Source organism: Phalacrocorax aristotelis, chromosome 3 (genome assembly GCF_949628215.1).
Source record: "Phalacrocorax aristotelis chromosome 3, bGulAri2.1, whole genome shotgun sequence".
NCBI classification, from domain to species: domain Eukaryota; kingdom Metazoa; phylum Chordata; class Aves; order Suliformes; family Phalacrocoracidae; genus Phalacrocorax; species Phalacrocorax aristotelis.
This window is the reverse complement of record NC_134278.1, coordinates 38,672,928-38,686,669: the sequence shown is the minus strand read 5'-3', so window position 1 is coordinate 38,686,669 and position 13,742 is coordinate 38,672,928. Positions and strand designations below refer to the sequence as shown.

Below are 13,742 nucleotides of genomic sequence, written 5' to 3'. Positions count from 1 at the left end.
TGTTTTGACAGATTGCAAGATGAACACAGGTCAGCCAGAAAGTTACAGGATAGGCATCAGTCTGGGAAGTTCTATAAAGCCAGCTCTAAAAAGTGACATTTTAGAGGTCTAGAAGTTCAGGAATTCCTATTTCAGTTATTTCAGGGGAACAAAAGAAAAAATCCCCAAAACCGCACGAACCAAACAAAAAAAAAATTCCAAGACTATTCTCTTAGAAGTATAATTAGTAGAAAACTGTTTTTCTGTTTGAGATGTCTATATTATCAATAAAAACCATACTTCTAGCTAGGACAACATACTTGGTATTTTTCCCCACTTAGATCTTCAATTCTGCTAATGTAATCACGGTCCTTAATTCGACAGGTACTGCACAGGAACCTCCCAGACACCCAGATAAGTTTACCTGATGATACTGAGTAGATGGATCCAGGAGGCAGTAATGAATTATTGTTGTGATCCCTTCTAATAGAGTAAGAACCATATCTGGGGGAGTGACTGATGCCATCCAGAGAGGCCTAAAATAAGAGATTCAGTTTTTTAAAATGGTTTAATCTGGTTGTAAAGTAATTCAACACAGTAAAGGCTGTTTAAAAAGATTATATGCCTCTACGTACACATACCTATTATCAGATAATCCTGTCTCATATTTATACTGCTGAATTAAATTATCCAAGTTCCTGCAGAGCTGAAGAGTCACTGAAACAACCACCCTTTGAAGAACTTTTCCCATGTAAGGCAACGTAGAAGTGATAAGGCCAATCCACTGGGGATGCATTTTACAGGCACAGTGCTGGTGTAAAGCTCGTATCACTGCGCAGAGAAACATGCCTTGGCAGGTTATTGGCTGGGAATGTAAATACTGAAGGGAAGTCATCGGCTGCTGGGGACCGATGTGCTCCAAGTCCGTTATGACAAAGTCAAAGCCCGTTTCGTTTTCCTCAGGCACAGTCATTACTCTGTGTTCCAGCACAATCAGCCTCTGAAGTACTTTTAAAAGCTGTGACTGCAGAGTACTACCATTATCAAATTCATCTTCAGAAAAATTTATAAGGCTGTCTTCAGAGAAACCTTCTTCTACAGCCACTATGTTTTTTCCAGCCATCTTCTCACTGTGCCATTTCTGTGCACTGAAGATAGAAGACAGCAAGCAATGCAGGATCACTTTTTGAACCTTGCACTTGGACAACATGTCCGAAATAAAACTAGGAAAGCCCTTTGCAGAGCTTTCTATCACTTTTGCCAACTCAGCAAAGAGAAGTGTCAGGATTTCTATACTCATCATTTGCATATTACGGTTCCCTATTAGATCTTGTGAGGTTACTTTAACATGAGTTGGATAGTGGCTCCGCATATAGTACAAACACAAGGAGATAAGAATTTCTATGTACATAGAGCTTCGAAAGTTATGGTTAGAATCCACTGGGATGTGACTATAGAAATCCTTGCCCATAACAGATATTCGATGCCTGGCTAGAAGATTCTGGAGCAGTGAAAGCTGAGGAGTGTATGCATTGTTGACACTGGTAGTAGAGATGGCACTTACAAAAGCTGAAGGATTTGTTTTCAGAATTGCTTTAATTGCAGAGAAAGCATACAGTGTTCTTGAAGAGTCATACAGCTGGAGGTAAAGCAGCACATGTTGATACAATGGATGGATATTAAAGTTGGGAGATTTTCGCATTCCTGGGGACCCCACATCACTTTCTATTTCTGAGATTTCTCCTTCTCCACAACTGTACCAGTTTTCTAAGTCCAGACCATCACTAAAGAAGACGTTTGTTTGTTTAAGCTTTTCTGTTTGTGCTTTCTTCTTCTCTTCATCTTTCTTTTTGGCTATTTTCACCTTCGGTTTTGCACCTGGTTGCTTACCAGCCTCTTTAACAATTGTTTCTTTTTCTGACATTTTTTCTGGTAGCTTTCCTTTAAAGCTGAACTGAATACTACTGTGGCTTCGCTTTCTGGACTTTGATTCAGTGGAAGTAAGAGTGAGATCAGAGAGGGACTGCTGGCTTTCTGCAATACAGGGTGAAGAGTTATTTCTTGAAATTTCATCTCTTAAGCTCTCAAGTCCAGTCTCAGTTGAGGCCGAGAGCAATTGGGAGCTATCATTACTGAGCAAACTACTCTGGCTACTTTGAATATTTTGGTCTTCGTTTTTTGTCACCTCTACAGAGTTATCCAAAGGACTGAATTTACATGAAGTATCCTCAGAGTGTAGACTGTGTTGAACTGGTTCAGCCTCTTCCCCGAGACTTCTTACAACTTTACATATAAGATCTGTAACCACTTGTTGCACAATTTCATCAGGTGAGTCTTCTCTTAGAGTCTGAGAGCTATCTTGAGCACTCAGGCTTTCTGTTTCCACTTCGTAACTGATGTTGTCTCCAGTAGATGACTGAGAACAGCCAGAGTCAGAACTCTGCAGTATTTCAACTTGATGGTCAGGAAGGTCAAAATCAGACACAACCATTGGTATGGTCTCACTGCTGGTACTTAACAAGGAAAGCCTGTCACTCAGAGGGTTGACAGTCAGGCTGAAGTTCTCCATTTCATCCATAGCAAGTTGTTTTTCATTGCTTTCCTTAGGTATAATAAGTTGTCCTTGGCTTACAGGCACATGGGAAAATGCTTAAAAGAAAAACAAAAAAATTTATACACGTAACATTTTGTCCTTCAGAATAAGAATTTAGAATTTTAGAATTTAAACTATTATCAAGACTTCAAATTATAAAGGCATGGTAAATAGTGTCTTTCCATTTCACAGCAGGGAAAAAATAATGTTAATATGCAAATGACAAGTTACACAACCAAAGCAAGATTACTTAAGCAGTAGACCTTAGCAAAACCACATCATTCTCCCATGAAACCTTATGCAATCTTATCTGCTTGTATCTTCATTAAAAAGAATTATTGGTATGTTACTAAAGTTACAAAATAGATGCAAACACCTTCAAACCTTATCAGTATGTTTTCAGCCAGCCCCAATCAGTGGTCCTAATTCACAAAAGCATTTAATTTCTTGGTTAAGTTTCAAGCCATATTCTTAAGTTCTACTGAAGTTCAGTAAGACATAAGAAAATGCTCTGCATTAAAATATTTGCATATAATCCTAACTTGAGAATAATAAAACTTGCATATAATAACAATTAACAGAAGTAATAGCAAATAACTAATAACAAATAACAATAACATATTTAAATTAAATAATAACAAGTAACAGCAAATAACAGCACATTGTTTTGCAACTTACCCTCAAAAATTTCTAGTATGTTTTTAATGTTGCATGCAAATAACAAATAAAGAAATTAAATAAGGAACCTCTGACAGTCTTCTTGCGTACATACCATCAGCACAGCTGAACTTCTGCATAAAGCGCTTTTCATTTTCTTCTTCAGGGTGATAAGGAGATTTGGTCCAATAACATTCAGCTTGTACTCGCTGAACAGAAACTCGCTGCGTTTTTGGATGGAGAAGCAGTAGGAGCAAAGGTTCAAGAACCCTTGCAATATCATGTCTCTGAAGCACTTGATTTAACCAGGCTTGTCCCACTGACCATGTAGAACCATCCAAACTATTAAGGCTGTCCAGCATGATAAACAGAGATCTAGAATAGAAAGAAGAATGAGCCTAGCACAAATTCTACACTACTCACAGAATAATCCCATTTTAATCTGATATATGATAAATTTCAACATGTCAGTACATACTCCAGCGTCTTCTCCATCTAAAACAGTATTTTCTTTGGAATCCAAACTTTGAAACCTGAAGTTTTATATTTTAATCTAGCCTAATGAAGAAATGGCCTGGAAGAGCCATTAATGAAGTCAGTTAAGATAGCTGCTCTAATAGCAGCAGTTGTATAGTCACTTCAAGCATTTGTACAGCTACTAGATAACAAGCTTTGGTTGCCTACTAAGCACTAGTGCAGTACAAAAAGATAGAACTTTAAAAGCCAATCCACACAGTAGCATGGGAAAAAGAAGATATTCAAAGATCTTTTCTTCAAGAAAGGAGAGGAGAAATATACTTGACGATTCAGCACTTCCTACTGTTGTTATTTTCTTCTTTAGATAGTTTCAGCCTTTAGAATCCTTTCCAGACTTGTGGAAGAATATACATACGTACGCACCTATCATGTACGTACGCACCTATCATGTACGTACGCACCTATCATGTACGTACGCACCTATCATGGATACATATATATATATCTCGGACTCTGATATTGGACTCTGATCTTTACCATTTTACATCCTCCAGTAGTACACGTTCATAAGCTCCTAGCTGTATGTGTGGACTTTACCATCACTTCTGCAATGAGTGACAGTATCAAGCCAAAGAATAACAACCTTTTTACTCCGCTTCCTACAGCTAAGTATATGTTAGGAAATTTAAATAAGCACTTTTCCACAACAGTTGTGCTAGCTGAGGAAGACAAGACTAGTTCAGAGCCTGATCATTCAGTTTTTTCTAAGAACGTAGTCTGATACCAGAACGCAAACCAGAAATCCTCTGCTGCTTGCCATAAATGACATCTTACACAAAACACACAGATTAAACAAAAGAACTTTCATATCTTAGTGCTTACTTGCAATTTTGTTCTTAAGTTTTCTTTGCTCTACTGTTACTTTCCATTTTCGTATAATTCACTTCTGGGTTGACTTCTCTCTTCTGCTTTTGTTTTTACCAAATCACAAGAACTCAGATACTATGTTCAATATACACAAGTATTTTAACCACAGTAACAGTCAACGAATCACGTGACCATTCTTGTCCTACTCTTTACAGCTACCAGAAAAAAAATTACAGCTTACATAATCATCGTTGTGAAAACGATTTTGTCTAACACAAATTCATTTCTTGTCCTCCTCCCTTGCTCTCACAGTTACACTGTAGTTCTCCAATTTCTAAACGCTCTATGCTGCCAGTATAATGTAGTTAAGAGATTTTGAAGCTCAATTATTTCAACTGAATCATGCTTGCAATCACCAACCTGTCAAAGGTACGGCCAAAGGAAGAAGACTTGTTAATGTGAAGGTCACGGGTGAGATGCCATAGCACTGCAAACTTTGCGTGAGCTTCCATTCTTACTTTCTGTGGACCAAATTATAAGTTAGATCTATCAGAATATAACAGCCTCTGATAAGAACTGCAGAAAAAAGAGGTACACAGCAGCTTAAAAGATATAATGAAATCATTAAAATTAACTTCTTTGACTATGTATTCAAGCCCTATTTTCTAACATTAAGACCAGAAATAGGTAACAATAGGTCTCTGCAAACAATTCAGTAGCATGGAAGGATTCTCCCCCATCTTGATCTTGGCTGCCTTGAAAAAGTTTTAAATACTTAATGTGATAGCTTGAACAATACTTATTTTATTCTCACAGGTTGGACTGTTCTGTTTTCAGTGAGTTTATCTGTATTAAGGCACTAGAATAGATCATGGAGAGAGCAGGAAGAAACATGCAAACTGTTCAATTTGAAAACTCAAGCATACAGAGGTAGAGAGAAGAGGCAGAGCAAGAAGAGACATTTTTAGAGACAGTGTCTGGAATGATGGGATTAAACACAGTATCCATGGAAATAAGGGAATGAAAATAAGTGGGCCACAAAGACATAAGAGTTTTCTAGCTAGATACAAGCAGATGGAGTTCATCACTAACATGCCAAACTTAGCTCTGGACCTTAAGACTTATTTGGACAAATAGGACATACATACTGCCCAAAGGACTTCCAGTGAATAGTAATAATATGCAGAATATTTAATGGTAAAAATGGTATTAAAGTAACAATTTTTATGCCTTTATCTTTTTGCTGTGGCTGATCAAGGCAGAGTTATTCCAGCAAGGCTGTAAACAACAGTAAATGCCATGCTATGATATGAATACATGCGTACATGTATTGAAAACAGTTTTACCTAAGAGACAAGGAAGCTACTAAGCAGTTGTAGGGGGGAACAAAGCACAGCAATCAGGGTGGTTATACTGAATAAAACAACAACATTACTTTAAAATACAATCAGGGCTTAAACGGAATTACTAGACAATAAGCAGAGACAAGAGGACAAAGATTTTCACCAGCATGCTCATAAAATATATGCTTGTAGAGAATGAACAGTAAGTATATTTACCTTTAAGCAGCATAAGCTTTAAGCAGCAAACAAAAAACTGCTAATACCACTGGGACAATCTGGCATACTTCCAGACTTAGTTTACAACATACAGCTTAAGAAGCTTTGCAATAGCTAATACAACCAATATCTGCCACCATAATGAAAGTTTTAAATAAAAGATATAAAACCTGAAAATTACAGAAAGGACACAAGACAGATCACATCAGACAAACTAAAACAAAACAAAACCAAGCGAAACAGCAGCATTCTAGAAAGTAAAGCAAGCGTCACATGTATTTAGGAAAAAAAACATTCTTCTCACAGGAAAAAAAAACCCACACAACACTGCTGCAAAATATATACAGTTACACAAAACAATTCATTAACATCTGCTGAATAGAGAGTGAAAATACCAATTCTCAAACACATACAGATGACTCCATGCAAGTCCTTGCAATCCATGCTAGGAAGATATAAGAAATTACTGTTTTCACAGTATGGTTGGCAGAAACAAGCGAGTGCCACATCCACAGTTGTAGCAGTTCACAGATCAGCCTAAGAGGTGAAACTATACATCATTGGCAGTTTTATCAATGTGCCAAGCTGTGAACTGCAGTGACTGGCAGACTGGCTCACATTCACTCTTGTTGACCTGGTTACTCTCTGGTAGAAAGGCAAAATGGTAACTGCTTCTGAAATCACACAGCTGTGAGTTGCCAGAGCATGTGAGCAAGTAAAATCCCTATCATTCATTCTGTTGGGGCTGGGAAAACAGTTCATATATCTAAAATTTAAAGCACTACAAAGGCCTCAACTCTAATATCAAATTTACAACCTCTATCTGAAACAAATTTATAGGGGAGAAGGGGGAAAAAACACCCAACCAAAAAAAGCCACGAAGAATAAGATAGAATACCTGTCATGACAGGTAGAACTCCTACTAACAATAGTAAAACCTAAGCATGTGCTTTATATATTGGGGAGCAGAGCATAACTTCTGAGAAGAGAGAAAGTCTCCTACATAAGCCTACAGCTGAATACTCAAAAGCCCCCTTTGTCTAGCATGAAACTACAGAGGTTCATCACAGACATAAACGAAACGCCATTTGTCAACAATCTGAGTATCTGCCAGCTTCAAAAGATTTTTAAAACACTACTTACTTTAGCTAAACAAAAGTAGCAAAACAGAAGTAATTAACAGGATAGCTAAGATCACTCCTAAAAAACAGCCAGCAGTGAGACAGAGACCTTTGAGCAGCAATAAAGAATGGGAGAAATCCACCAAGTTGGGCCATGAGCAACCATTATAACCTGCGGTAGCAGAACAGAAGATGGGACAGGCAACAAAGTAGTAACAAGAAACCAAGCAGTGTTATCAGCAGCAGCTCTCTGATCACTCGAGATGTTCTGCTCAAATTGTAGTCCATGGTTTTTGACATAAGACAGAAATGGAAAGTAAAAGACCTTCAAGACAAGAGTTGCCTCAGCGGCATACTGCAAAGAAATGCCCAGACAACTCAACCCAGCTGCCATGTCAGTCAGAGCAGAGTTGGCAACCACATTTCCCACAATGACACAGATGCACAGAAAACTGGCAATTACTGTTAGAGCAGTTTATTAGTTGCCCTCTAGACACAGACATAGAAACAGTCAGAATTCAATCTTTTAAGGAAAAATAGCTAGAAGAGAGGGGCCGCATGAGACTGGAGAAGAATTGTACAGAAGCCTCTTTATTCAAAGTATCTACTTATTGCAATTCCTCTGCTTTCCAACAGGGGAAAAGAATCGCACAGAAACACTTTATCTGGAAATAATTAACTGAGACAAGGGTCAGAAGATGGAGCTCAGAAATATTTAGCATAGTTCTTGGAACCTGGAACTAAAATAAAATCTTATTAATTACAAGCTGCTCTTTTGTCTTATATTTACATCAGCTCTTACAACAAGAGCCAGAATCATAAATAATACATAAAAATGGTCAGAAACACCAAAAAAAAAACCCCACAACCCCGCAACCCAATCCACTGCTACTTAAACAAGAAATTAATTAAGGCTGAAGCAGAAAATTAAAAATATAAAATACAGCAGACTCATAAGGATGTGTCTCACAGAAAGGGAAAGGAATTGGAAACAGATCTCAAACTGTAAAAAGAAGGTAGTGATGCAAAGAGAAAGGTGGTAAAGCACCTCAGCCAACAGAAAAAAAGAGAAAGCAAAAGGGTAGAAAGATAAGAACCAATCCAAACTCGCTATCAAGAAAAAGCAACAGAGACATGGTGATGCCAATAACCTGGCTGTTGTTCCTTCTCAAAGTTCTGTGGAGGAGAGGAAGCAGAAAGTCTAGATGCTGTATTAGGACAAAGTATTAGACGAGATGCAAGAATTAGATGAAATAGGACGGAGCACACCAGGGGACTGAACAACATTTGGTTAGAACACAGCAAAAGGAAGCGTGCTTAAATTTGACAGAGCTGCACAGGGAAAGAAAGTGGTTAGGACAACTGGAATGGAATCTAGAGAAATCTATATTCAATTACTACCATTACAAACACACTTAAGTTTGTGAAACATCAAGACGTCATGAAAACAGGGTTTAACTACTGCATAAGGTTAAGGTTTCTTGTGAGTAGGAATAAAGGAAAGAGAGTGGCAGTGTCAGAGGGTGGACAAATCTGGTGTTCCGCATGCAAGTAAGAGTATTTTTAATGTATGAAACAATCAACATAAGGCAACATTTTTCCAATACTGAAATTATTTGTGCTGTCCTCTGAGGCACCAAGTCATTTTTCTAAATATATTTCTATAGTTACATACTTCTTTTTCAGTAAATATATGAACAACTTGCCTTGTCTCTGTGAGTCAGCTGCTGACTAATAACATCTTCACAAATGCTAGAAGACGGAACGAGGTTGTGCAGCTGGTAGAAAAGCTCCACACTCTTCTGATGATGCTGAGGAGTTCCATCACCCAACTGGTCCCAAAGAGTTAAAGCTATATGCTTTGTACATGAAAATAAAAGTTGCAGGAGACAAGTGAATGAGTATCATGCCTTGTTTTGCTCTAGACTACGTCGAGCTCTACACAATGATGGGAGACATTACATCTGATAACACCATATAACCAACAGTTTGTGCGTATGAACATAAGGAACTGTTTGAAACACTGCAATAACTTACTACATAAAAAATTCCTGTTAGGAGTCAGAACTCACAGGCACCTCCAGAAATAAATTTTTACTGAATTACAATTAACTATGTAATACACCCTGCGGCTGATTGTCTTTTGTAAGTTATTTCTTACATAAATTACACAACTGTGGAGATTGTGGTTTACCAGAGTCCTGCATTATATCTTGGTTTCGTACCTGTGCTAGTTAATGATGCTGTTCAATCAGGTTTTATTTATTTTTTTAAAATATTCATTCAGACAAGGATTTTCACCCAAGCAGTCAGGTGACAATTACAGTGGGAAAACTTATTATGTATTTTTGTTTAGAGTCTAACACAGGTTATAACTGTTATCAAAATACTCAGCAAGAAAATTTGGTTTACCATACCAAGGATGGCAAAGCGACCGAGACTGTCATTCTTTGCCAGCCACAAAAAAGTCTAAAGAAAACAGCAATGAGATACTGCATTGTACCTTGAAGAAATCTGTCTTTTCAGCCATGTATCTCAAATTGCCTTGAGTAAGAGGAGGTCTGATGACCACAGCCACTCTTCCCTGGTTAGGGCTAAGAGGTTGAGCAGTTTCCACACTGTTCTGATTTTCTCCAGTGACAAGTGCAACTGATTGAGTCAATCCAACCAAGTCCATCACAAGGGAAATAGTAACACCCTGAACACTGAAGTCGCTTGCTTGCTTGCAAGCATTCATTAAAGTCTGTAGCCACAGTGGAGGCTGTACTTGTTCACAGTCTGAAATAAAAATCACAGACGATACATTCATTTAACAGTTCTAAACATTATGGATTTTTCCTCTCATATCCTGTAACATATGCACAATTGTCCTTTATCTTTCATATTTCAACCTGCCTGTTCTATGGGTTTAGGAAAATCTATGCAGGAGAAAGATACTTCTCGATGTACATCTATCTTTAAAATAATCTAATTAAGAATGCAATACTGTATCATTTCAAACATTTAGTAACTAAAAATAAATATGAAAATTTGAACAAGGAAGAGAAAAATAAATTTTAAGGAAATGCATCCATGCAATTTCATGTTTTAGACAAGACTGGACTTTTGGTAGTTTGCACATGGTTTCATTCACTTTCCTCCTTCAGGAAATTCTTGACCAGCAATCAAGTCTTAACATTGTAGTTTGTAGTCTAGAATAGTTCTGTATGTATATATGTATGTATAATGTTATATATAAAAATAAAATAATATTAATGTTACAGTTTATAGATATTACAATATATGTAAGTACAGAATTATTCCCATATATTATTTGTATATCTAAACTAAGTTTAAACTGACAAAAATATAGATATTTTCCTTGCAAAGCTTTAAAAGTAAAAGTAGCTGTGCAAATTGATGTTTTGGGTGGCAGAAACTTGATCCTATTAGATGATACACTCTGTTTTTGTTGTAGGCATTCCCCTTCTTACTGTCCCCTCGTGTGATACCATACGCTGGCCTGATAATGCAAGTCTCTCTCTCTGAAGATCACAGTCAACTCTCCAAGTTAATAACGCACCCTTTCATTTTAGAGTACGAAAGTAATTTTCCTTAGAACTTCAAAATGACTCTATTGATTGTGTTCCTAAAATAGGCAAATGGTTCTAGAATCAGACACAAGCGAAGAAGTGTTATTTAATAGAAATTGCATCATCTAAATTCTAAATAGATGCTGTATTTGTGCCTAATTTATATCCATAATAGTTAATTTCGCAATGTAAATTGGAGCCTAAATGTAGATAACAATTCTACATAGTGTTCTAGAGTTTACAGATATATTTTTCTGAGCTTGACTCAGTTCCCTTTTTAGTTTCTTTAATTAAAAATAGCACACATTTATCTGAGAAATTAAACAAACAGTAAAATTTAAGCACAATTATGTTCTATCAATACCAGATTAATTTGGCTCCTTCAAACAGACAGACTACTCTCACGGTTGATTAAAGGCAATTGGGTCATGTCACTAATGCAACCCATCCAAACACGTTCCAAATTTAGGAAGCCTTCAGTAAAAAAAAAAGCGTCTTCTGCAGTACAACACCATATCAATAGATGAAGAAAAGGTTGGTGTGTTTATTATGGTAACTATCTTCTCCCATTCTCTGTTCCACCAGCATTCTCTGTTACGAGAAGCAGGACTCCCAAGACAGCTACGCAGCCCCATTCCCATCACTATTCCTGTGTGCCCTGCTGTTCTGTACAACAGATGTTTACAAATCTTCCTGTTGATTTCAATCACCTACAATTTATGCTTGTTCCTCAAAGTCACACTGTTTAGTAGACTGCAAATGCAACATCACAAACAGGAAAGTTCAGATGCAAATCCAAGACATTTAACAAAGTGAAAAGGATTCCTAGAATCACTGCCTTCATATAAGGCACATATTACTCAAGCTCTACAGGCTTTCTGCTTTAGAGTTGATAAAGCATCAATAATCAGAGGTGTTATATCCCGAGAAATGTAAAAAGCAAACATGATTTAAAAAATATTTTTAGTCTTCTGCCACAACGCTCATTTATAGGCTGCTAGTGTTTGGGGGTGGGTGGGGGGTGTTAAAAAAAATATTTTTAAAATCGCATTTTTCAGGGTCATGCTATAGAAGCACGAATATCCTGAGCCAGACTTTTTACAGAAGGTAGCACCCCTTTAGCATTGCAATACCCTTAATAAACAGCTGTAACCACATTGCCTTCAACTGACAAATATTTGGTAGGTCTGGATCTCACAAAGTCAGAGATATGCTCTGCTCCTGGCTGTATAATGAAGACATACACAACACATCTTAAAGACCACAGGAATAGAAGAAGCAGTCATGTTCAAATTAATGTACTTTTTTCCAAAAAAGTATTCATCTCCAAGCAGTGCCCACTGCTTAGCCTTTAATAGATTTTGAAAGTTGTGGATAAGAACAAAAAGCTGTGATCATGAAGTTTCCTAGAAAAAAAAAAAACAAAGTCACAGAAGATGACTGTGACAGTAGCCAAAATTATTAACTATTTCTTGTATGCTCCAAGCATATCCATCATGATACCATTTTAAGGCAGCAACTCTCAGGCTACAGGCCAGAAGCGGGAACAGAATTAGAAGTGTAAATTGAAGAATTTACAAACTGTAAAAAGTATTGTCCATCTAAAATGTCACATTTTACAGTAATCCAGAACTGTCAACATTTTAATCACATTTCTGTATCTGAATGCATTCACCTATTTGTGAACACATTCATACTTCACAGCACCCACTTTTTATTTTGTTTTCTAATGCAACTGTAGCTGGAAGAATTGTTTGCAAGAACTGTTCCTTTAATAGGAGCAAAGTAAAATTAATGTCTTATCTGGTATGATTTTTATTGGACAGAAGCTTATATTTTCCATGTATTGCACAAGGCAATCAATGTGCACATCAATGCAAAATTGCTAAAATGAAGCTAAAAACACACTTGATGTCAGCTGCAACTACTACAAAATATGACAAAGAAAACATCATGGATCCATACAGTAAAGAGGAACATCTGAAAAATCTAGATTCTACTCCCAGGTTTCAGTTTGTATAATTTATGTTTGTCACCCCAATATTAATTAGTGTCAAATCCCATGCCAGCAATATTCATAAAATCTGTGAGAAAGTGGCTTAGTTTCCAAAAAGCAAACTGATACAGAAGGAAACTTACATTTCTGAGGGGAACAGCAAACAGCAATACACACAAAGCATGAATACTATCACTTTCAAATTTTGGGCGGTGAAAAAAAATATAAAAGCGAAGAACAAAGAGTGCAGCTTACCAACTTCAGGCTTCCCAGGATGTAATTCCGAAGTACGGTTTCCTTCAGCAATGTAAACGGGAAAGCTTGAACATTCAAGATACAGCTGACAAGCAGCAATGAAGGCAGGAAGGTATTCTTTCGGTGTTTTTTTCTTGTTTGTTTTCTTTACCTTACCATCAACTTGCAATTCTCTGTCCCACTTTGTGGTCTGTCCTTGCTCTCTAATGGGGTCTACTGGAAGCTCTGCCCCTAAGGGCTGAGACAAGGAATTACTCTGAATGATATACAGGTTGATAAATCTGGTTAAAAACTGCTGGACATACTCCAAACAGCACTGCATTGCAGTCTTTTGGATCGTTTTCCCACTTCGAGTTGCTGTCCCCTGTGTCACTATGGAAGGAGGCTGTACAATGGTTTCCTCAGATCCCACAGTTGATGCTGTCTCAGTCTCTGAGGATGTGCTACCAATAATAGGAATGCCAGGCGTACCGTGACCTTCGTTCAGTGCTCTATCAATGTCATCAGTTGTATCTTCCTGGTATTGTACAAACTCAGTGAATCCACTTTCTGATGATCGACTGCTTGGAGGATTTTCACCATCTTCAAACACATCATTAGGATTTTCAAGTGAAGCTGATGGCACCTGAGAGAGATAAAAGTTTAATGATTGTTCAAAATAGGTTG

At 37.3% G+C, this 13,742-nt stretch overlaps 1 protein-coding gene across 7 annotated transcripts in view; it reads right to left on the bottom strand.

Annotated features, from left to right (window-relative positions):
• Positions 1 to 13,742, bottom strand: part of DOP1A (DOP1 leucine zipper like protein A) — a 68,204-nt gene that overhangs the window by 19,447 nt on the left and 35,015 nt on the right. For 6 of the 7 annotated variants that reach the window (XR_012659568.1, XR_012659567.1, XM_075087169.1 and 3 more), the window contains 7 exons: positions 13,077 to 13,701; positions 9,757 to 10,031; positions 8,956 to 9,112; positions 4,994 to 5,090; positions 3,345 to 3,604; positions 621 to 2,628; positions 404 to 515 (listed from right to left, as the gene is read on the bottom strand). Coding sequence is in view for 5 of the 7 variants with exons in the window: in XM_075087169.1 (XP_074943270.1) it covers positions 404 to 515; positions 621 to 2,628; positions 3,345 to 3,604; positions 4,994 to 5,090; positions 8,956 to 9,112; positions 9,757 to 10,031; positions 13,077 to 13,701 (3,534 nt within the window). In the remaining 2 variants the exon portion in view is untranslated. Of the gene's footprint in view, positions 1 to 403; positions 516 to 620; positions 2,629 to 3,344; positions 3,605 to 4,993; positions 5,095 to 8,955; positions 9,113 to 9,756; positions 10,032 to 13,076; positions 13,702 to 13,742 lie in introns of all 7 variants that reach the window. The other variant, XM_075087173.1, reaches the window with a different exon arrangement.